Source organism: Pleurodeles waltl, chromosome 5 (genome assembly GCF_031143425.1).
Source record: "Pleurodeles waltl isolate 20211129_DDA chromosome 5, aPleWal1.hap1.20221129, whole genome shotgun sequence".
Taxonomy (NCBI): Eukaryota; Metazoa; Chordata; class Amphibia; order Caudata; family Salamandridae; genus Pleurodeles; species Pleurodeles waltl.
This window is the reverse complement of record NC_090444.1, coordinates 384,867,547-384,892,034: the sequence shown is the minus strand read 5'-3', so window position 1 is coordinate 384,892,034 and position 24,488 is coordinate 384,867,547. Positions and strand designations below refer to the sequence as shown.

The following is a 24,488-nucleotide window of genomic DNA, read 5'->3' as shown; positions in this document are numbered from 1 at the left end:
AGTCCAGGTTCAACATGGATAAAGGTCTGTATGCGCCACACTCCATAGGAATTTTACCAGAGGTACTACTATCGCCTCACACGCTGATGCCGGTAGTACTCCATGCTCCTTGGCGACCCCATAGAGAGTCTCCAGTCTCGGAGCCAGTAACTCTACATAAGTAGCATAAAACTCAACTGGGAAACCGTCTGTCCCCGGTTTCTTCCCCCTAGCTAATTCCTTGATGGCCCCATTGATTTCTTGCTGAGTGATGGCTTCTCCCAACTGCCCCGCTATGTCTGGTGTTAATGGCGTGACTTGCATCTGGGCTAAATAACTCTCCGTGGATTCCCTGTCATAGCGGAGTTTACTTTTATATAATTGTTCATTTGTTCATAATAGGTTAGGAAATGTGAGTTAATTTGTTCCTGTCCGTATATGTGGCTCCCCTGTTCTGTTTTCATTTCTAGTATGACTGAGCTTCTCTGAGTCGGTGATACCGCCCATGCCAGCATCCGACCCGCCTTGTCCCTCTCCCCATGTGATATAGTTTCTGTAATCGAAGCAGCGAAGATGCTCTACGCGTTCCGCTACTGTTTCTCTAAGCTCCAGTATGGTATGCTGTAAGTTTGGATTCTCCGGTCTATTTTTTTCAGCCTCTCTCAGCTTATCTTCCGCCACCTCAGTGTCCCTAAGAAGTGTCCTGCGGACCCCCACCGCTCCCGATATGCACCTCCCCCTCATCACCACCTTAAATGCATCCCATTCAATCAAAGGGCTACTCGTCGTGGCCTCACTATCCGTAAAGGATTGAGTGATGTGTTGTTTCAACTCTCCCTGATATTGTACGTCCTCTAATGACTCTGGTTTCAGGTTCTAAGTGGGGATGCGAGGGAGGGCAAACCCCACCTCAGTGACAACAAGAGCGGGTTATGATCTGAGAGCGTGCGAGCCAAATACTCAGCATTATATATTTGTGGGAAAACATCTGTTGTGCAAAAAAACATGTAGCTCATGTAAATGGGAGAAGTACGAGTAGTCCCTGGTGTCTGGATGTAACCATCGCCAAGCATCTACCAAGCCCCAAAGTGATTGCCAGGATGTGAATTGCCGTGCCACCCTAATTAGAGGGTAATCATGCAACGGGGGTGTAAGCAGTCCATGGCGGGGTTTGCCACACAGTTAAAGTCCCCCGCCTTCCAGAACCAGGGGATGCTGCAGGTATGTGGCTAGGAGGTCTGATATGCGTGTAAAGAACTTACCTTGGTCTGAGTTTGGCGCATAGACATTAATCATTGCTAACTCTCTGCCCTCTAGTCGCCCCCGAATTGCCACAAATCGCCCCTCTGGATCAGTAAGACTATCCAGTAGCTGAAATGGGACCCTGGCCCTTATCCATATCAAGGTCCCCCTTGCAAATGCAGAATATGTAGTATAATATACTTGGCCCCTCCATCGCTTCTGTATAGCTTTCCCCTCTGCTTGTGTTAAGTGCATTTCCTGGAGCATTGCAATCTGAATCCCTCTCCTCTGTAAGTATGAGAAAACCTAATACCTCTTGACCATCGTATGAATGCCCCGGATATTCCACCAGAGACATTTATATGAATCTAACGTAGCCATACCATTGCGTCATCCATTGTTGTTCTTGTGACCCACACTGTACTGCAATCAATTATTAAAATCTCCACCTTCCCGCAACGCTGCTCCAGCTCCACTGCTACCTACTCAAACTGTGTCTATTACAGTTTTCATAAGATGATACATTGCAATTAACAAACAATATGCGGACATTATGTAAAGCATTATGCGTCTACACTACGAAAAGTATGAAAAGGCACAGTTCACATTGTGCAAAGCAACACATAATGAGAAACAGCAAGAAGGGGACAGAAAGGTACAATTAGTAAGTTGTGAGTAATAAACAGTAGGCAGAGATAGGTGCTGGAGAGGCAGGACAGCTCACCATCAATTGCTAAAGTAAAGGGATCATGGAGAAAGTGCCCTAAGAAATGGTTCTCAAGGAAAGGGTGGTGGTATGTCCAGCTAGTGAACGAAGGTGATAAATGAAGGGAGGGGAGAGAGGAAGGAGAACTGAAGAACTGGGGAGACAGGTCCACTCATGATATGTTGGTAGTGTCTGTACAGTACAAGTGCAAAGCAGTGCTGGGAAGGAGGTAGGGGGTCAGGTGTGTAATCCTTTGAGGACAATTGGCTTTTTTTGCTTTTTCCTTGTGCACCTGGTGGCTTTGCCTCTACAAACGTTTTTTCTCTGTTGAAGAGACATTGAGAAATTGATTGCAAGAGGTCCCTTCATTGTTGTGTTGGTTTATGGTTCATCTTCTGAGCCAGTGATGTTCTTTGAGGCTTGAGATTATGAGAATTTGGAAATGAATCTCGCAGTTGAGTGTAGAATATCTTTTAATAGAGGCAATGATAAAATGTTAAAAGTCGAACTTTGTTAAGAACATAACCTCATTTTAAATATTTTAAATAATTTGTTTTCAGTCGCAGCAAAAGGTGAAGGATGATGAACAAAGATCTATTAACTGCTACCTGACTTTCATTCACTCTGGCTCCAGATCGCTGAGGAAAGATGCAAAATATCCTACTTGAAAACCAATGTGTTGATAAATCTACTGATCATTCTTCCATGAGAAATCACATGCACATCATGCACAAACTTCATTTTGGCTGGTTTAATTGCGCATGTTTGTTGACACTGGGTTAGTACCTGGTTATACATTTTTCTCTTGAGATGGAAAAATCTAATAAGATTGTGGGACAAATTTTGATTGTTTGAACTAGCTAGAGAAATGTGGTGACTGGGTGATAGTGAATTTTTCAGGGTCTTGCTTCCCCTTCTTAATTAAATGTGTTAGCTGGTGAAATTGTAATAGTTTGGCAAATTTTAATGTGAGAACGAAGAATCAAAAATAGTGCATCATGTGTTAAAAAATAGTTAAAATGGCACTCCTGATTAAGGCAGATATGTTGTTATTGAAGTAGTTGGTGGCTCTAACACTGCTGATGAGTTTAGTGGCAAGCTGGTGTATGTGATAGGTGGAAGATCACCTTTGCAGGTGGATTTCAGTGAGTCCTTGGTCTTATCAATGATAAAAGCAGATATTTTTCCCCAAGAAGTTTGGAAATTGGTTCATTTGTCAGAGGAAGTTGAAAAGAGTTGTTTTTCACCTGGTGGCTTAGATTTTTCATAAGTAACTTGGAAAAGTGTCCTTCATCAATGTGAGCGTTGGATTTGTGTCTGGCAAAAAGAAGCCTTATTATCATGATGTTGAATTGGTAATGTTTTGTGAGTTTTTTGTTTTAGTTGTGAGTAGAGTTTTAGAGATTTTTCTTATCACCTACACCATTCCAGTTCAAAATAGTTGCTTATTTTATTGCGGGCAGTGAGAGTGATAGCTTTTATTTTTTATGGACTAAACTAATTGATATGCTGTGCTAGAGTATTTCCTAAATATTGATGATGTATTTAAGAGAACATTCAGATATGCAATTTAAAATGGCCATATGGGTCCATTGGTAAAGTTCTAAATGGTCCATCTATAGAAGCACAGTTGAAAAGAATGCTGGCAAAGTATCAATGGAATGTTACACTATAACCAAGTCCGCTGTCCTATCATTCTGCCAACCAGATATTCCTGCCAGGTCTCTAATGTGAAAGACCTAATTACCCAAGTGTTACCCCTCCAGAAGCAGTTGTCCAATGCAGTAGGATCTGGTCTGTCTACCTGCTCCTTCTTTAAATAATCTTTTGTCTCCCTGAGCTAGACATGCCTCCTTTACCTGGTCACATTTTGTAGCTCGAACTTAAGTGCTCAATGCCCACCTGTTCTAACCTGGAAGCAGTCTTTAAAAGGATTAGACTTTTGGTGCAGGGCTAGTGCTGTACATAATGTGTCTCTGCCCATGATGATGTGGCTGAACTTAAATTGTTGTGTAATTTTGACAAGACTCAATTCCCAACAGTGTAATCATATACAAACTATTCATTCTAAAGGCTGTTTTATACATGTGGCACTAGTTTAAGTAGTACACAAGGTATATCACATTCATTATGGCCTAATGCATCAAAATGCTTTGGGCCTAATTTAGAGTTTGTCAAACAGGGTACTCTGTCACTAATGGGACGGAGTACCCTGTCCACTAAATTGTCAGTCTGCCCACCCTGGTTAGAGTTGGGCAGGTCTTCAGCTTTCTGTTTTACGTGCCCAAGTTGGCTGTGTCAACAGAAAACTTACCCTGATGGCCTGACAGAGTGCTGGCCCTTGGAATAGGGGCATCATACCTCACGTCCGATTTAGAGCTGACGGTCTGATGTAGGTTTTTCCATCCATCGTCGCCAGAAAAAACCTGGTGGTGACAAATAGAAAAACTAAAATAATGCCGTTCCACACCCAAGCAAACAATTGCCTGGTTCCAGGAGCCATTAGTTATTTGTTTTTCAAACACAAAACCCCATATTGAAAGTTTGTGTATGAAAAACAAAAATGTTTTGTAGACACAAGTCAAAACCGACTACAGCCATCCACCACACCTGTGGCAGATTCATAGGAATCACCATGACAGCGGTTCTTCTGAAGGTACAGAACTCACAGCTGGTCCTGGGGTATAATATAGGTATGTATAGGTTTACTGTGCTTAACTTCACACTAACATACCTTTACAATAAATCTATCTTCAAGGCGTATACAAGTGGGGCCAAGAATAGTAAGTTTGTACTAACCTATTTGCACTTACTTATTTTTAGTCATGCTAGTCCACGATATCTTATCCCCACGATATTTTGTACAAGATATTGTGACACAATCACGCAACACTTGCCTGGGTGCAGAGGTGCAGATTATATCCTAGATTTAGGGGACAGGTAAAGTGACTGTTCAATCGGCATTGAAAAAAATAATAGTATATCGATAGTTAGACTAGAGGACTGTAGTTTTTTAACAAGTTCAAATCCGCTTTATCTTTACTTTCGCTCCATTTTAAAAGTAGTCCCATCAGGTCTAGAAACATGATTGGAAAGGTCCTGAAATTGAGATTAAATTTTTTCATTTTCGTTTGTATTTAATACAATCATTGCAATTTTGTGTCCACAGTAATTCTGTGCATCGTTGTTTTTCCATAGCGAGGACATCAAAACTCCAGGATGTCAGAGACGGTGGTAAATGCAAGAGAAAATGCAGGACATTATTTAAATAACTTGATCAAAACGGCCTCAGATAAGAGGGGCCGCCTCTGATATGCATTTTTACAAAGGGTTCTAATTGACCCCTGGGGCCCATTTGACTCCTATGTCACGATTGCTGCTTATCCTTGCATTTTAATTTACGAGAAAATGCGTGTATTTTGTTCTAAAACTGGAAGGTTAAATATGTCATTCCATGCTTCATAATGTTGCTTAGTAATAGTTATACAACCAACAGCAATAGAAAGAATGATTTATGGAGACAGGAGTTATAAATAGAGAGCAGTATTTCAGTACCAGGCAGGTTTTCCTTGGCTGCCAACCAGCTCTTTCCTGCATTGTGAATGCAGTATTAGTGTCTTCATTTTGCGTTAGGACCAAAAGGGCCCTGGATATTGAATAATTAAATAACTACAAATAATGAGCTGTGTGCAAATTGGATGCCAAATCTATGTGTCCGCCTGGGCTCTGTGCAGGCATGTTCTATCAAATGACAGACAATGCAGTTACTTCAAGGTTAAGAGAAAAGGTAGGAATAAAAAATCCCTGAAGAACGTTGCATCCTCCCCTTTAAAATTAAAAAAGTAATTTGTATGTTCTTGTTTTTCAGCAATGGGGAGAAGGTCTGATGTCTGTCATTCATAACTTTCGGGCAAATAATGTCAGCCCCATGACATGCCTCAAGAAACAGTAAGTTCTGCATCCACCTGTTTACCTCTGCAATGGCACGGCTTGCATTTTGTTTTGTTTTGCAGCATATGCTTTTTGGACGCTTGTATGTCTCTTCCTTGTCTCACAGCTTCTTAGTGTCTGCTGGTCAGTGTTTAGTTCCTGTGGTCCTGATGTTGGGCCCATGCGAAGGGCTGGGGAAGAGAGGTACTAATTCTGTGCAGAAGGTTGGTCCTCCTCATGGATCTGCAAAGGCCTACTATGCCTAGGCAGTGTTCTGCCCAGGAAAATAGAGTGATAGTGAGATGGTGAGATGGTGAACTGCAATAGTGCCTGTTCTGTGCAAGAGAAGAAGGGTGCTTCCTTTTCACTTTACCTAAGTCCTCTTTAGTATTGACTTTTCACCCTCTGGCCGTGCCCTGACACCAAAAGCCCCCAATGTAGTGTCTTGTGGCTAGTGATCCATAGCAAGGTAACACGTGTCTCAAACATGTCTTGACCCTCCATCAGTCTTTGTTACTAACTTATACAACCAGACTTTGTTGCTAATGTATATAGTAGAAGGACAGTACAGTTTAAGAACATAGGTGGTCATTACGACCTCGGCGGTCTTTTCCGAAGACCGCCGAACGGAAGACCGCCATTGCTGGCGGTCTTCCGCACGGGCCATTATGACCGTTGGCAGCGCTCCGTCCTTTTACGGACGGAGAGGCGCCAACAGCCATACTGGCGGCAGGCAGGGAAGTGGAGGTAGCTCCACCTCCACCGCCACGCCAACAGAACACCGCCCAGCGAATCACATCCTGTGATTCGCTGTGGCGGTGTTCTGTTGGCGTGGCGGTGTCGGCGGAGCTGCCCCCATGGGTCCCGTTCCCTCCCGGAGGATCACCGGAACAGGTGAGGTGATCGTCCGTTAGGGAAGGGGGGCGGGGGGTGTTGTGTGCATGCCTGGTGGTGTGCGTGTGTGTATGTTGAGGGGGCGTGTGAGTGCGTGCATGAATGCAGGGGTGTTGTGTGTATGTGAATGAGTGCGTGCATGAATGCGGGGGTGTTGTGTGTGTATGTGAATGAGTGCGTGCATGAATGCGGGGGTGTTGTGTGTATGTGAATGAATGCGTGCATGAATGCGGGGGTGTTGTGTGTATGTGAATGAGTGCGTGCATGAATGCGTGCTTGTATGTGTGTAGAAATGTTGGGGATCGGGGTGGGGAGGGGGGGTCCTGCCACCTTTGAGGGGTGGTGGGGGGGTAGGGGAGGGAGTCAGGGTGGGGGGTGGGGGTGATCCCTATCAGTGCCAGGGAAGGGATTCCCTGGCACTAATAGAGCTTACCGCCATGGATTTCATGGCGGTCCCAAACCGCATGAAATCCATGGCGGTAAGCCGGGTCAGGCGGGTTGTGATACCGCCGGCGGTATAGTGACGACCGCCGGGCTGGAGACCCAGGTCTCCATCCCGGCGGTCGTCTCCGCCCTGGCGGGCGGAACGGTGAAGCGGCGGTTGGCGGCCATGGTCAAAATCTCATTTTTTAGACCGCCAGCCTGTTGGCGGTCTTACCGCTGCTTCACCGCCGTCCGCCAGGGTACAAATGACCCCATAGTGTAGAATTTTCTATCCTTGGCATTTTCTAAAGCATTATTAAGTCAGAAGCAATGTCTTGTTCTCTTATTAAGCGCATGCTGCCTTCTAAAGCTGCACTGCATTTTATTACTGTTTATTTCCTACTACAATTGGTCATTTAACCTCTGCAACATTTTGATTAAAAACTCGGTTGACTAACTTGATTCTTTAGGGTTGACTTTATTTCCGTTCCTCTGTAATGCTTTATGCTTATTGACATAGACATTTGATTAAGGCATTACTAGAAAAACACATTTCATCATACCTTTTTAACTCTGGAAATCATTGTATTAACGGCCATAATCCTAGACAGAAGAAAACATTTTCCTCGATTTAATTCAATAGCAAATTTACTAAATTAGAAGAATGTCATTCTTGGCCCACGGAAAACAGCAACATTTCCTTGGTGCATACGGTATCTTGCCTTTTTTCAGAGCAGGGTCGGCTGCCTATAGCACATTCAGACAGTGCCCGATGGGCTGGTGTAACAGGTCAGTGTGTGGGACGTTTTTTGGCTGTTTCTAAGCCTGTTTTCTGGACAGGTGAGGCGGATTTAGCTTTTGATTTCCCTAATATTAAAAGAAACATTGCCTTGCAGCAAGCACTAATGCATGCCGTGGAAAATACTGACACAACAAGTCTTCACGAATTCAAAAGTGGCCCGACTTACCAATGTGGGCAATATTTTTAGCTATCTGGTTCACTAATGGGGGCTACTTTAATTTGGTGCCCAGGGCCATTTTCTTATCCCAGTCCGACCCTGTTTCAGAATATTATCTCAGCAATTCTCAAAGACACACAGCATATCACATTGACAGAGGAAAACAGTGGACCTTGTGCCACAAAGATACATTTGTTTATAACCTTATGTTTAGGACTGAATGCACCTTACTTTCATGAGCAATTCACAAAGGGAATCCTGACAGTTGTAAGTCCATTTAGGTATGTGCAGATCTCAGCCACACATGTGGATTTCTCTGCACCCGTAAATTCCACTCACAAGGTGGGAAAGTGGGTACACAAGGATATGATCAGCCTTGGAAGTCTGAATTTCCACAAACATGGACATTAGTCATTCGTGAAGTCCTCTCCTCCCATTTCCTGAATTGGAAAGAGATCACATTACTGCTAGATTTTGGGGGAAGTGTTTTTTCCATGTGGAAAAGTGTTTTCCCTATGGTGAAGTAAGGAAAAAAAATGATCCTATTCTTTCCGTGCAAATTTTCCCAATATGCACAACTCAGCACAGAGCAAAAAGAATCCCATAGAAAAATCAAATGATATACTCAGGGAAACACATGACAACCTGTGCCTAGCACAATTTTCCGGGCACATTTCTGGGAATGTTTGTGAAAATATTAAATCTGCACTCACACGTAGGTGTAAATCTGCATTGGCAGATGTACTGGATTCTTAGTGAATCAGCCCCAGTGATTGTAGTCCAGGAACAGAGCACAGAGCAAACAAAAGTTATGATGGAAATGTCCCATGGTGATTAATGGTGGTGGTGTTTGTTGCTCCATGAATGTCACAGACGTTGCCTAGTGTTGTCCCCAACAAGGGGCAATTTAGTGAACACTACATACATATTAGCTCACCTTTCCTAAGAAAGGACCCCTGATTTGATGATGAGGACGAAAAGCAACACATCAATGCTAATGTCCTTAAATAAAGAGGTAATTCTTTACTTTCTACTTTGGCCCACAATTATGTGAGAGTCAAGTTTGGACTGCTTTCCATATGTATTTCTCAAACTAAGAACATCACAGTGTTTCTTTAACATAGCTCCCGTTCAAGTTTATCTTTTACCTGCTTTTCTTCACCAGGAAAGATATTTTACAGACCATTTCCTAAGCGGCTAAACTATATTCTTCAAAAGTCGTGGCCAGCCCACCATTGTGTGTAAGTCTTAGTTTGAATGGAGTTATATATTTCCAGGCGCTGACTGCTTAAGTTGCTTAGACTGCAACTGAGTTGCAGATCTTCATATATTTAGTTTCCCCGTATTTTAATTTGATTGGTAAAGTTAGAACCTAGTCATCCTGTTGTTCGTTCCTTGCCAAAGAACACGGCTTAGGTCTTCCAAAGATGCATCCTCTAAATATAATAAGAGCACTTAGTTAAAAACGTATTTATCTTACGGCTAATTCGTAGCCATCTTCAACATTTTGGTGTCATATTTAGAACGAGAAAGACTTAACAACTTAGCAGATAAAATCAATATACAGAAAATACCTAGGTTTATCGATGAGTCACCTGACCACATGGGCAGGGTAAAATGTAAATAATAGAGTTGCAACAAACTTCTCAAAATTAGATGTAGGCCAGCTACCTAAAATTATCGGCCACCAGAATAACAGAGGATAAATTAAATTATAAGTCACGTAAGCAAAGAAGAGCTAAAAATCAGCCATAAACTGTTTGCATGGTCAGTGACAGCACCACTGAGGACTTACCTATAAAACGCAGATTAAGCTGTAAAAAAAAGAAACAGCTTGATTTGCTAATGTGGCTGTCGGGAAGGTCAATTGAAACATTTCTTCATCAGGAGCGAAAGTAGTAGCTACAGATGGCTAGGATGAGAAGAGACAATTTATCATAGTTACTGGTGGTAGGTGCAGTTATCCAGGTCTGGGCTAGATAGGTTACTTTGCAAACCTCTTTTCAGCCATAGCCATACACCAATATGCATTAGTGAAGTTGTCAAGTGAACACCATGTTGTTGGAAACGAATGACAGTGTAAGGGTTAGAATGTGTTTTCTTTTGCACAGTATTGCAGCTTCCCTCTTCATATGTAAGAAGGACCAGTTTCATGTCACCACCACCCACATAATAAAACACCACTATTCAGAACGAGTGGCCCACATGTACATTAATAAAGGAGCAGCGATACTATTATCTGCAGTTCATCATTTTATTTTCTCTAAGAAGGGTCAACATTAATTCAGCTTTTTAAATTTATAACTGTCCACACTCGGTATTTAACAACTGTTTTTCCGATGCCCGAGGCAATGTACTTAAGGCTCGCAGCTTTCCATTTGTACTATTTTTTTTACAGATAAACACAGACAGAAGACCATCAATTCCTCTGGGTAGTCTTTTCAGTGATTTCCAATGCTGTCAATAATGACTAGTTGTGCAGATTGACTGAGGTTTCCAAAGGAAACTTTAAACAACTGCTGGTGGTGATATTTACAAACACGTGTATTTCTTATGAGTGATGCATTTTATGTGTCTTCCTATTGGAAAAATGACGCATTTATCTGTGAGTGAACATTTAGCCATTAGATGTGAAAGAAGACAAGACGCATCTTCACTTTTTACATTTTACAAAATACAATAAATATGGATAAATGCAGTTAAAATCTGCAAAAAATTAATACAGATAAATACGGACAATAATGTCTAAAAATAACATTTTATAAAACCACTATCCTTCAATATAACTCAAACAGCCATACTTGCAAAAACGCATTCACTTATTTCTGTTTTTGTTTTTTATCTATTTTAGCTGGATGAAGTTGGCATTTTTAACAAACATAAATGGAAAAATCCCAGTTCGAAGGTAAGCACTTTCCTCTGTCACCTCAAAATCTGGAAAAGCTTCCACTCGAAACAAATGTAGGAGAAATGGAAGAGTCTTGCCTTGACGTGCCCTACCTCACTATCCCTCATCTTCATAATGGGTCACTTGGTTTATGTATTTGAAGATATTGTTGTGCTGCACATTTGTTGATCCCAAAATATCAAGTGTTCAGCATCACTATATGCATTATCACAGACTGAGCTATGTTTAATGTATTGTACAATTTAACCTGTGCATTAATAGAGCAATATTTTATGAACTGATAAAACACTGACAATTAACCTATTGTCAGGGCCACCTGAATTTTGCCATCCTGTGGCTGCTACTTTTTCTGCATAACTATGGGTTTGCCTCACGATCCTACTGTGATTGTTAGCATGGGTGTCATGTTTTACACAAGTACATAATACATAAATTTCGATTGGCACTCATTGTTAATTTAATGACTATGAGCAGAAACGTAGATAAAACTTTCAATCCCTATACTGTATGGTGTTCGTATTTTGCTGCATTAATGTGTTTTCATTTATTGTCTTCCCTTTTGGGTAATTAATTGGACTAACACTAAATGTAGTACAATTTATTAATACAATTCGCAAAACAATACCACATGAAACATTGTTGCTACTAATACATCTACTATGAACACATGCACTTGACACACACATGGTACCCTTGACACACATATGATACACACATCACATTTCAGTGCAAGGGTCATGTTTTTACAATTCAGCAGAATTTTGCATGAATGAGACAATAGGCTACACTCCTCTCAGTCGGACAAAAAAGTTATATCCAAAACTACATATCCCCTAAGATCAGTATGCTGTATGTCAATAACCCGAGACATGGACAGTAGTGTCTTGCTGCCAAAAAGGGTTCCTTCCTAGGTCACAGAACAGATTCTGGACCTTGACGTAGCCATGGAAATGCCTGGGGTCAGCCTACTCACTAAATTGGCATGCTGACTGCGACACAAAAAAAGTCAGGTTACCAAATTCACATGCAGTTGGACACCCAGGGCAGGGATGCATGCCTGTATACTATATAGAGGCCATGCCAATCCCAAAAGATGCAGTATATTCCCTTCCAGGCAAAAATAAGTTCTGCTGCACGTCAAGGTGCTTCTTAGAGGTTGGTCATCAGAGACTGCCATAAATATTATTATTGGGGAAGGCCACTGCAAAGAAAAGGTCAATCCATTAAAGAAGGAGGTGAAAAGGGTGGATGCCGGTGAGGATCCATTGTTTTTAGTCAGTGTTGCTGAGCTTGGCTAAAAGTGTGAAATTATATTTGAGTGTGATTCCTAAATTGTGTAGTTTATGACAGGGAGACCAGATGGTGCACATTAGAGGGGACATTCAAATAGAAGCAAGGTTGTATTGCCAGGCCATAGCAGCAAGTCTTTCATCTTTGTAGCATTGAATCAGAGCCAGTTTCAAAACAAAAGATTAGAATATATTGAAAACAAGGAATTATAGGCTTCGTGTTACTTAAATCTACGGAGGAAATTATGTGTGACTAAAAGTGAAAGGGATTTTGACTTAGTGATTGATTAGCTGAGAAAGAATTAAATTAACCTAACAAGCAGCATAATTGACTTCAAGGAGCAGCTAGACACATAAACTCTAATGATGGAACGATACCAAGAATATTCAAGAGGTTACAAAGAATATTATTTAAGGTCTTATCTAAATATAGTGTGACATAGGCATGTGTCCCTAGTAGTCATATGGGGGCATATTTGAAGGTTTAACTTGCTCACTGGGGCCAGTTATGACTTCTCATAGTCATCTGTACTTCAAGGATCAAAAGAATCTTAAGACGCTCTAGATCAAGAGGGTTATGGTCACCTTCAGTGAGGGATTGATGTGGATGATGGACGTATCACTTTGTTTCCTGATCTTCTGCTTGTGTAATGGAAGCTGTGCATGACCCTTGTGACTTGACTAAAGTAACACAATTAAAAGAACCATGCTTTGTGTCTCATCAGTCCCAGGGTGTAAATACTACCGATGCATCATAGACAGGATTATATGGGATTCAGTCCTGTCTTCACACTTTCTGGAGGAACGCTGATTGCCCCCGTGCTTCAGAAGGAGTTGGTATTTCTCCTTGCTTCATGGCTGTATTTTAAATGAGTTTTGAACGTGACAAATACAAGATTTCTATACCGTATACATAAAAGTGAATAGACAGGTGGGTTGCAGACTGTTTTATTGGGGATTTGGAGGTGTGCAAGCAGGCTATGTTCATGGGAATTCAATATAAGTCATACATCTTGCAAGATAAAGAATTGGGAACCTTAGCAGAACAGCAGACAAACCATTTGCATCTGAGATATTGAGATCAAGCCTCTTGAGATCCTGACCCTGTACGAAGCCTGGAATACTGAGTCCATGGACAGTTCTACAACTAGGAGAAATCAACATGGAGCATCTGTATCTCAGTAGAGGAGAGAAAGGAATTTCTGTGGGACACCACAATACTTGGATGGATGGATACAGAATTATATGACCTATGTTCATTGTCCTTATTTTGGGTGCAGGGAAGTGTCTAGATAGTTAAGTTGTGCCTTGAATCCAACATCATTTGTATTTCTTTGACTATTGCTGATAAGAAAGTAAAACTCTCATCTCATTCATCAAAAGATAATCTTCTAATTAAAACAACATCTGGTGGAAATGGATTTGATTGCATTGAAATGCATAGCTGAAGGCTATTGGTGAGTGTCAGTCCTGTTTTGAATACAGCCTCATAGAGTTTGTTGTTGCGTAAAATGTTTCCCATGGTCAGTGGCTACACACGAGGGAGGTGTTCCGAACAATAAAATGCTGTTTAATGAATAGTTAGAAGGGCACTGACCTTTAAATTGTATACAGCAAAAATGTTTACAAATCAGTATTTGCTGTGCTCCACTAAAGAGATCACAAAGAAAAAGTCTCACATGTCTGGGGCTAAGAAAATAAAAAATTGAAAGAAATTCGTAGTCATCAAGATTTTCCTAACTCAAAGAATTACAACTTTGCATAGTTGGAATACATTGACCAGAGTGCGCATGAAGATCTTCAGACGTGTTTCTCCTGAAACCCAACTGAAGGCTATTGGTGAGAGACAGTTCTGTTTTGAGTGTAGCCACTGAGATTTTTTTTATTGCCAATGTCTCTGTAGCCAATGTCTATGCACAAGAGCGGGCTGTCCCTTGCGGTAACATCCTGTTTTTGTTTGATGAAGAGTTAAGAAGGCACTGGCCTTTAAATGTTATGAACATGATTGGCACTCAGTACCTGCTGTCCTCCCCTAAACATACACATGGGCCAATAGCTAAGAAAATGAAATAATGGAAGAAATGAATAGTTATAAGCTTTTTCTGAGTGGAAGAAAAGCTGCTTGTAGCAGCTGTGCCACCCTGGCCAGAATGCACTGCAAGGGCTATGTATTCATGTCTCATCTGAAGACCATAGCTGAAGGCTATTGGTGAGTGCCTGTCCTGTTGTAAGTGCGGCCAAACAGACTTTTTTTATAAGGTTATTATATATAAATATTAAAACTCTATCGAAATTGGTCCTCGTTTGAGCAACTGCACAAAGATGAGTGGTATAGCCAACACTGGGCGGATTCAAAACTACGACCTGCAGATCCTGCCATATCTCACAGGATTTCAGAAGTGAGTGCTCAATTTACTGAGCTATGCATGGAAAGCACTCCTCAAGCACTGATTGTTCAAACTGATAATAGCAAAGGCTGGGTGGCTCCTCTTCAAAACTCCAGTTTTAACGTGAGCTGACTGTATTCCTTCCAGCATGCAAACAAAAGACCCTTCTGAACCGATAGATTTACTATTTGTGATGTTTGTTGTAATATATTTTGGGATGGCCACCGCCTTAGAAAAGGGAATCAGTGAGGGTCAACTCACTTCTGAAGTTGGAGTTCATCTAATTTTTATAAGAATAATTTTGTCCTCCAAGCACATTCTTGATTTATGCCTCAGTTTGTGTCGCCTGATAATGGGAAGCAAAAAAGTGTGTTGAAGTTTATTTTCAAAGACATTGTGAAAACTTTTTAGAAATTACGCCTCAAATTACATATCTCTTGCTGTTGTAACTGACCTCAACCTGCCTGTTCATTGTTTGATCTCAGCATTTTTGTGTTGACAGTAATTCTAGGTCTGGAGTTCACTTTGGTCGCGCTTGTCCTGAAATAGCTATTTTCCTTGTCAATTTTCCAGGGCTCTATCGCATGATTGTTTACGGGTCTAAATATGATTCAAGTGCTCGGATAAATGGAAAAAATCTCACGACAGGAAGTTCTAGTTACCTAGTTATTAACTCACAAAGAACTTAGTGCGCGTTAAATGTATGTGTGCAAAATAGGTAGTTTCTGAGTTTCACAGTTCTTATTCACAGAATTAGTATTGGTGGGGAATTACATCAGTAAGGTGCACTTATGTATGTGGACATTATGTCCCCACAGCAGAGCTACTACATTCTTACGTTTATCTTTGCGGCAAGATTATGGATGTTTTAGCATAGGTCGCATTGCAAAATTAGTTGAACACAAACAAACTTCTCATTCTGTGGGCTTTCACAGATAATTTGCAGGAAATTTGGCCCCAAAGAAAACCACACACTTTTTTTTAGCTTTTTTGGCTGTTCCAGCGTAGAAACGGATAGTGGAATTCCCCATATATAATTGCCATATAAATATAATTACATGTAGCATATTTTAAGCATTTGCACGAGTAGAATTTTCCATCTAGTGGACATTATGCATGAGTACATGTTATGTAGTGGAGTAATCAAAGAAATGTACAATTGTCAAAGATGTACTGGAGTACTCATTGAATCTATGTGAATTCCTTACAGTTCTGAAACAATCTGCTCCTAACAAAGAAAGAATCGTTTGGGAGTACATTTCTGACTATCTAGGTGGTCCGAAATAAGCAGGAAAATATTGAAACTGCTGTGCGGCTTTCCTCTGCTGCATCGCGTCACATAGAGATCCATGCTCCTACAATGTAGGAATGAAAAGCACCATATCTCTTTCTTTTTATTAACTGTGTTCTGGTATCTCCCACACGAAACTGGTAATTTATTAACTAAGTCATGTTTTCAGGACACCCACATAAGTTAAATCGACACAGAATGCTCCAAAATGGAATTCAGCTCTGAGGTTAATGCTTTCCATGAAAATCTGTCATCGGCTTGGTTCTCCTTGGCCCTTGGGGAAAGCACACGCGGTAACATATTTTAAGAGCAACTGGTAATTTGCAGTACAACAATGCTTCTAATTTGCCTTTGGCTTGATTTACGAGTCAAGAGTAACCAACATTTGGTCATTATAGTTTTAGACATTTGTGGGAACTTTTTACAGAGAACAAAGGACTTTTGTTCTCTGTGGTTGTTTTCTCAGGAGTGTGGCCTTTTAGCTCTCCATCGTTATCAATGCAACAACCAAAATGATCATCTTTCTGAATTGCTTGGTAAATAACAATTAAGCAGAAATCATAAATATCTTTGGTTAATAGATTGACCTTGACTACAATTACTATTTCATTTGTTAAAGCCAAGCATAACTCCAGACTTACTGCCATAAGGGTGAAGTAATTGCTTATCTCTAGGAATCCTGATATTTGATCTGTAAAGAACTAAAGTGGCATTGGCTTGCTTCCCAACTGGGAGTAGCTATTGAGTGATCATGAACAAAATATAGTACCTAGAAGCAATAGCTTTGTATTTTGGTGGGTAGATCAAAATCAGGCAGATGACAAAGTTTCACATTATTTTTAGCCACAGGCAACCTTGTGTACTGCATGCAGTGACAGCCCCTTTAGACTGCATTAACAGTCTGTAACAAACTGAGTGCTAATTCTAATGCATACAGATAGGTTTTGGTTTAGCAATGTACCCGTTTCATAAAGAGGTGTGTAATAGCTTTGGGTGATTTTTTAATTGACCTATATCGCTACAATTTATCTGAATTAGTGGGTCCAGGGCATACATCATCAAGTGAGTTGAGATAGAGTCCTGCAACTTCATGTAAATTCCTCATATATATATATTATGTTTACTGAGCACAGTTTAACACATTGTTCAAAGAAAAACAAGGGAAGGTGAATGAGTGCCCTTTAGGCACTTACACATGGGTTCATTGCTCAGGAGTAGAAATAATTCGGAGAGCACAACTGGTGCCAGTTGATATTCATTTTGTAATCCTCATTTCCCGGGTTGGGTTTAGAGTATAGTACCCTGCAGACTTACAGTATACTACCCTGCACCCAAAAAGGAGAATTATATAGATCTATCTGTCAAGGTGTTTCATGGTAGAAAATAATATGATGCAAGAGGTTATGATGCACTGAGATCTTCATTCCTAATACAATGATGGCCAGACCATCAATCATAGTAAACTCAGTTCCTATTTCCCAAAGCTTATAGGCCACAAACATGAGGCACGTAATATTAGTTTTGTTATCACTAGGGTGTTTTTAGGAACCTACCCCAGCATCTTAGGATACTTTTGTGCTGAATTACATAGTGCTAGCATTTTGTTAAATAAGATTATAGGAGAGAAGCATTAGCATATATATATATATTTTTAACATTTTTATTAGGTTTTGTAGATCATAACAAAAGGGGCACGCGTGGATGCCCATTACTAACAAAAATACAAATCAGAAGGACAGTAGTACATCAAATGTTTCCACAATAGTTAATGAGGACATTGTATGACAAAACATCTGCTATCAACAAATTGGCGGGCATGACAAAACAAATTATCCACCTCAGTGATTTTGGTATAAAGGCGCATCATCAGCTTCATCTTGCAAGTCCAGTTCATTGTGGTCTTTCCAACAACCCCATTCTTTACAAAACCTGTGTGGGCACCCTTTGCTCTTATACTTTGTTCTTTCTGCTGCCATATAGAGATCCATTCCCCTTTTCCATTCTGCCATAGTAGGTGTGTCAGGGCTCCCCAGTGTTTGACCAAGTCCCTTTTTGCTAGCCCAAGTTACATCATGTTAGTTTCATCTGTGGAGGTCCAGGTCATTGGGTATGCCTAAAAACACATACTTAGGTTCCTCAGGTATAGATGTCCCTAGTATTGTGCTTAGTTCAGGAGTACATTGTGCCAGAATGAGTGAACGTCCGGACATGTCCATAATGTGTGAATGAGATCCCTTCGGTGTCCCCTACATATCAGGCAGCCTGGAGAAGCTGCATTGCCTATTTTGTGGAGGCGGACTCTATCATAATAGGTTCTATGTAGGATTTTGAGCTGAATAAATTTGAGTCTAGATTTGATTGCCACCTCCAGTGGGAACATTAATGCTGCTTCCCAGTCTATATCTTCTAATTCACCCACATCTATTTCCCTTTTGTTCCTTAGTTTAACTAGCTTGTCAGGTATATTATTGTTCATAGTTTTATTTTATATATGTAATAGACTGCTTTCTCTTGTATCTCTCCCATCAAAAGCCTACCCTCTAGGGGTGCATACTCCAGGAGATCTTTGGGGGTGTCTTCCACTTTCCAGGCACTGATGAGTTCTAGATATTTATATTGTTGCCTATGTTGGCACTCCCCCTGGAGAGATGTGAAGGGCTTCAGGGCACCCCCTCAATTAGACCACCCATTTTAGAGGCTGTAAACCCATTAAGGGCCTGATTTATATGTTTTTAGTGCCGTATTTGCGTCAGTTTGTGACGCAAAAGCGGCACAAACTTACAAAATTAAATTATATTTTGTAAGTTTACGCCGCTTTTGCATCAAAAAATGACGCAAATGCGGCGCTAAAAAAAGTATAAATCAGGACCTAAATTTCCCAATTTATTTAAGAGCATTTGCAGATCATTGAAAGCTAGATCTATGGATGTATCAATGCTGATCACACAAATGTTTTCTAGTATGTGATGCTAGAATGGTTGTCTAGCTCTTAATAATTTGGTCCACACATGCTGTGTAGGTTGGCTGAAGTTTATTGGACACATCTATTGAGCAATACATACACTACGCTCCAGGAAATCTGTCTGAAAGGCGCTGTGTGATAGTCCTATTTTTTCTATTTTCTTAATTTGTGAATTTTCTAACCTCCCCAATGAAAGCAAGGCATAGTCAAGAGTTCCTATTGAATCCCAGATCGCAAGACTTGAGCCATTTATCTGGACTGCCACCAAGAATCCTAGGATAGGTTCTCTGCCTGGGGATGTAGCTACTCTCTGATTTCCTTCTCTAACTGGCTGTCCAAGACATACAATATTAACGACCCAAGTGTTTCTCCTAAACTATATGTAAGACTATTTTATCCTCACTGGTTGATCCCCTTAGCTAAGCCTCTCTCATGCTGGGCCTGAAACACAGTGTCCTTCAGCACTTCAAAATGTCAGCCTCTGGCAGTTTGAAATGCTTACTTTTACATACCATAAACATGTTAAATCCCTGTTCAATGTCTTTGACCTCACCACTGATCAACAGTTACTCACAGTTTTTTTAAATGAGATGCGGATGATGAAACCTTGACCTATTAATCCAAATAACCTACTTCCTACTTCTTATAGTAGTCTACTGGAGAATTATCCTTCAGCCTCTCATGGTGACCATGAATGCTTGTGAGAATTCATTCATTAAGCAAATCTCAACTTCCCCATCTCAAATGCAAAGAGGATCATGAGTCAGTCTGCCATCATGTCACAGTTGCTAAATATCATCTGGTAATTTAACAATCCTCTTCCCAAGATTCATATTTTGCAAACCTCTTTCAAGACTCAGTGGAAACCTTAGTGATAGATTTTTAGACTCTGACATTCCAAGGAGATTGTAACCTGTAAATTGACAACCACAACCTTAACAAGCTGAAGTTCATCACTAAAGCCACTTGTGTCTTACTTGTTTTCTTCTCTGCATCATCTGCCACAACCCATCTCTGATCAAGGTAAAAGCATCAGCATTCATCTGGATAATCAATGCCATGCTTCAAGGCTATTTAATTGGTGGCACTTTATACAGGCGAAGAAACAACATTGGTTTACCTCTAGGGAATTTCTATGCTGATCCAACTGCCCCAAAGAATGATAGATTTGAAATGGTAAGCCAGTAATCCCTTGAGTTTAACCCTGAAGAAGGTCTTTCTGCACACTCTTCTTTGGCTTCTAAAGTTTTTTTTACATTTTTTATCCTTGGCAGATGGTAATCCCTTTGTTTAGGTTCTGACCTTCAGGTGTCTGATTTTAAATATCCAGTGTATCCTAAGAGAAGTGGAAACTGGAGTTTACATCCAAATCTGGATTCTATGTGATTTGAACCTGGTGATTTGTTTGGTGCCAAACAGTGCACATTCGAAGGCTGATCATGTAAGAATGAAGACCATTTTGCTATGTTTTCATGTTAACCACCATCCTGAGGTCCGAAACTCAGAATGGTGCAGCCATTTTCAATAGCAAATATCATATTTTTGTGACCAGAACCTACAGCAGCTAAATATGTATAGATTCATTAATGTTTCATTCACTTTCATGTATCACACCATAATTATCTAGTGGTTGCAGGAACTGATTCTGGGCTGCTGAAAGAGGAAAACTTCAATGTGCTGGTTGTCTGTGGAGATTTTTAAATACTGCTGCAAACATTCTGTTGCATTTTTAGTAGGCCTGCAGTATTTCCATTATTGGTATAGATTATGTAGGTAGGGAGTGGACTCTGAAATCAGCTCAGCATGAAAGAATACTAGCAGGGGATCAAACATCAGTCGACATAACTCTCACCATCTTACCTCTACCAAACCTTTCAGTCCCAAAGTCTAGAGCATGGTCATGACAGAATCAATAACTGCATATTTCAAAATTGTAATCACAGCTGTTAGTAGGGAATGTTTCAACCAGCCGATAATTACAGTGTTCTGGGAATTGTATATTTGGATAGTGAAGAGGTAAGTTTACATTTTGCTTGTATACAAGCACTCTACGACTCACCGAATCAAAAGGGTGGCGGACGAAAATGACCGCCAAATGCTACAGCATTTACAAGCACTGTGACAAGTCATGCGAGTAACCAATGTTCTTTTTGTTTTCTCTAGCATAACAAGAACCTTTGCATCAGGCAAAACGGAAAAAGTTATCTTTCAAGCACTTAAAGAATTAGGTCTTCCGAGCGGAAAGGTATTTTGAGCGAAAGCATTGGGATTATGTAACCCATAATATTGCTGTCAATGAAAAAAGATGCAAGGCCTGCTTTCTCTAGTCATTTTAAAAAAGTGAATTTGCATTACCTTAAAATATTATTTATTATCATGAATATTTGGAGAAAAAAAATCATAGAACATGAACATACATTAGCGTCCTAGTGTCGGAGTATGGCACTGATTTTATGTACATAATATTTCATAAAAATGAGCCTCAGGTGCCAACGTAAAAACATTTACGTTAGCAGTAAGGTATCTCAGTGGACCAGTGCTTCCAGTATAATGATCTTTGTACATTCTGCAGGTTCAAATCCCAAATATATATACTTGTATTGCTCCCTTCTTACCCACACACATACACACACACAGATGAGGCATTGCATCGTTTCTGCTAAAGTACAGAAATTGCATGAAGATTCATTGCGGTAATGCTGGGTGCCTATGTGTAACTGTTGAGTACAGCCAGCGACTTCATTGTTTAGAGTTACTACTGTTTTTGGGTTACCCACACCTTTGAGGCATAGTAACGTGCAAGCTCTTTTCTCCAAATTCTTATGATTTCTAGCAATCCCCAGGAGCCATATCAATGTCTCCTCTTTACTTCATTCATCATGCGAAGACTACTCATTTGAGAAAGCTTTGTGATCGACAATTGTCCGCAGTTCTAATATATTCATGATGTGGTGTCTCGAGTGAACTATATTGTTCTGGGTATGGAGCACAGAGTGTGGGCTGGGAATATCGAATCAAAAATATCGACGAATCACAGTACCGTGATCACAATATCGAGGGACAAAATATCAAAAGTAAAGTTTTGTTGCATTTTCTATACCTAATTCCACATATAAGCACCTTGGTGTTATATATCTTCAAGGTATGTAGATGTGGTGTTAAGAATAGAAAATTCATACCTTCCGCTGTGCACTTACAAGTTCGATATTTGTCCTTCATTATTATGGCCACGATACTGTGATCCATAAATATTTGGGATTCCGTAGTCCCTACTGCAATCAATTGTACATTCTGCAGCGCGCATTTTTTTTATGTAAAACCGAGCTTTTCTTTTCCTTCACAGAATGATGAAATAGAACCTCCAGCATTTACTTTTGAAAAATTTTATGAGCTCACGCAAAAGATTTGTCCACGAACTGACATCGAAGAGCTCTTTCGGAAGGTGTAAGTTCCAGTTCCATTCTGATGAAGTTCCATTGGCATGTTGCAATCTATATTGAGAAATATTAAAAGTTGAGCCTAACAATCTTCAGTGGCTGCTTAAACCGCATGAAAGGTCAGGCAAAATTTCCTTTTTCCACGAATTCTAATGAAAATGATTTAATCTATTTTTGGAGTGACTTGGCCGTGTCAGATGAAGCACCTGGAAACCCTCCTCTTTTTCAATGCATTGGCTTTGCTAACTACCTTTAGTACTTGGTTTCGGTATTAACAGAGTATGTGAACTAACTAGATTAACAACCTGACCTTGCATTTGATAATACTGAAGGTCATTCAATACAGATTTTCTAAATTTCAGGGTTTCCCATGTTTCTTGTAAGTTAAGTTTTCTTAGAAACAACCACCAGGGCAGTACCATGTGCTGGGTCAAACATGGTTTTGCTGTTTAATTAAATAAAACAGTTGTCACAGCTGTCCAGTTAAAAAAAACAAGTTTATTTTCAAATTCACATCAGCAATGTCAACTTGTGAGTCATACCGAGGAAATTGTCTGCAAACTAAACTGTTTCTAATGCATTTCTTTTCAGCAATGGAGACAAAACTGATTATTTAACGGTAGACCAGTTAGTCAGCTTTCTGAATGAAGTAAGCTTTTTCATACCTTAACTCCCTTGCTCGTCTGTCTGCAGTGACTTGCTTTACTTCATCTTCTCCATTGCATGCAGCATCCAATCATGTGCTCGCCTTCTGGCTGCGCCCCTTCATTGCGTCATCCAGGTGCCATACTCCGACCCTCTGTGCCTGCTTCCCTGCTTGGTTTGTCAAAGCTGTGCAAATTGTTTCTGCAGTCTCTTTCTGGGGTGTGCTGTGGTCTCTTTTTGTGTGTTTTTGAAATAAACATGTATATTTGATGATAAGTAATGCATAATTGTTCGTCAGAAGCATATTTATAGTGCAAAAATGTACAATCATATCTTGTTATGCCTGTGCCCTTTTCACCAGCAACGTTTCTGATACACGTTGACTAGGTTTCTGGCGTTATCGGTTTATATTTGCGAAGTTATTTTTGCACTTTGACATAATATTAACCACACAGCGAGATCATTTTCTCTCTCATGAACTTCAACCCAGGTGAAATACGTATGCACAGAGTTTTCTGCACGTGTGCCTTCTTAGGATATTATCTATGCAGAACGAAAAATGCATGCAGAATTTTTCTAGGCAAGTTTACAATTTTGTGAAGCTTTTCAATAAAGATGGAGAAATATTAGCTGAATTTTTCTTTTCAGGTTTATCTTTTAAGGCAGGGGTGTCTAAATACGGCCCTCTGCAAGATGTTATCTGGCCCGCAGCTCTTTTAGCATTAATATCTTACTATAGATTACATTGTAACTATTAATAGGAATATGTAATTCCTCTGGAAGACTGTAGGTGGCAGCAGAGCCTCTTGTATCTTTTCTTTTATTTATATGCATATTATTAAATATATTAGTATGTTGAATTTATATACTATTTATATATTCATATATCAATATTGTTATTTATATATTATATAACTTATTTACACATTATGTATTATATATTTATATACTGTATAGTTATATTTATAATAATTATGTATTAGCTCACTTTAAGCATGACATTACTTCTTTGTAATTGTCACATTTTTCTTTTGTTCTGAATAATATCATGCTGATTACAAAAGAGATCCAAGAAACCTTATTCAATCATTTAAATTTTATTCATTCATTTGATTTTCTTTGACCAGCGAATATTTGTCAAATATGCGATGTGGCCCTCGTACTGAAACGTTTGGAGACAACTGTTTTAAGGGGATCTTCTGTGCACGTTCTGTACTGAAAAAGATTCAATCTTTGCAAAGTTGCAATTTTTTTATTGAGTTTTGTGAAGGTTGCAACAAAAAAGGTTTACATACCACTAGTTTTTAGATTTGATATCAACTGCACTTGGCACTTTTTGCCAGCCTGATTCAGCCAATGGCTTCCTTTGCACAGGAGCTTCCTTTGCACAGGAACCTTCAGCCATTGGCTTGTGACACTGTCAGTCTCACCTAACA

General features: G+C 40.1%; 1 protein-coding gene across 5 annotated transcripts in view; it reads left to right on the top strand.

The window, feature by feature from the left end:
- PLCB4 (phospholipase C beta 4) overlaps positions 1–24,488 on the top strand; it is a 985,968-nt gene that overhangs the window by 561,805 nt on the left and 399,675 nt on the right. For all 5 annotated transcript variants that reach the window (XM_069234144.1, XM_069234142.1, XM_069234140.1 and 2 more), the window contains 5 exons: positions 5,796–5,875; positions 10,985–11,038; positions 21,134–21,215; positions 22,314–22,414; positions 22,999–23,056. In XM_069234144.1, coding sequence (XP_069090245.1) covers positions 5,796–5,875; positions 10,985–11,038; positions 21,134–21,215; positions 22,314–22,414; positions 22,999–23,056 — 375 coding nt within the window. The remainder of the gene's footprint in view (positions 1–5,795; positions 5,876–10,984; positions 11,039–21,133; positions 21,216–22,313; positions 22,415–22,998; positions 23,057–24,488) is intronic.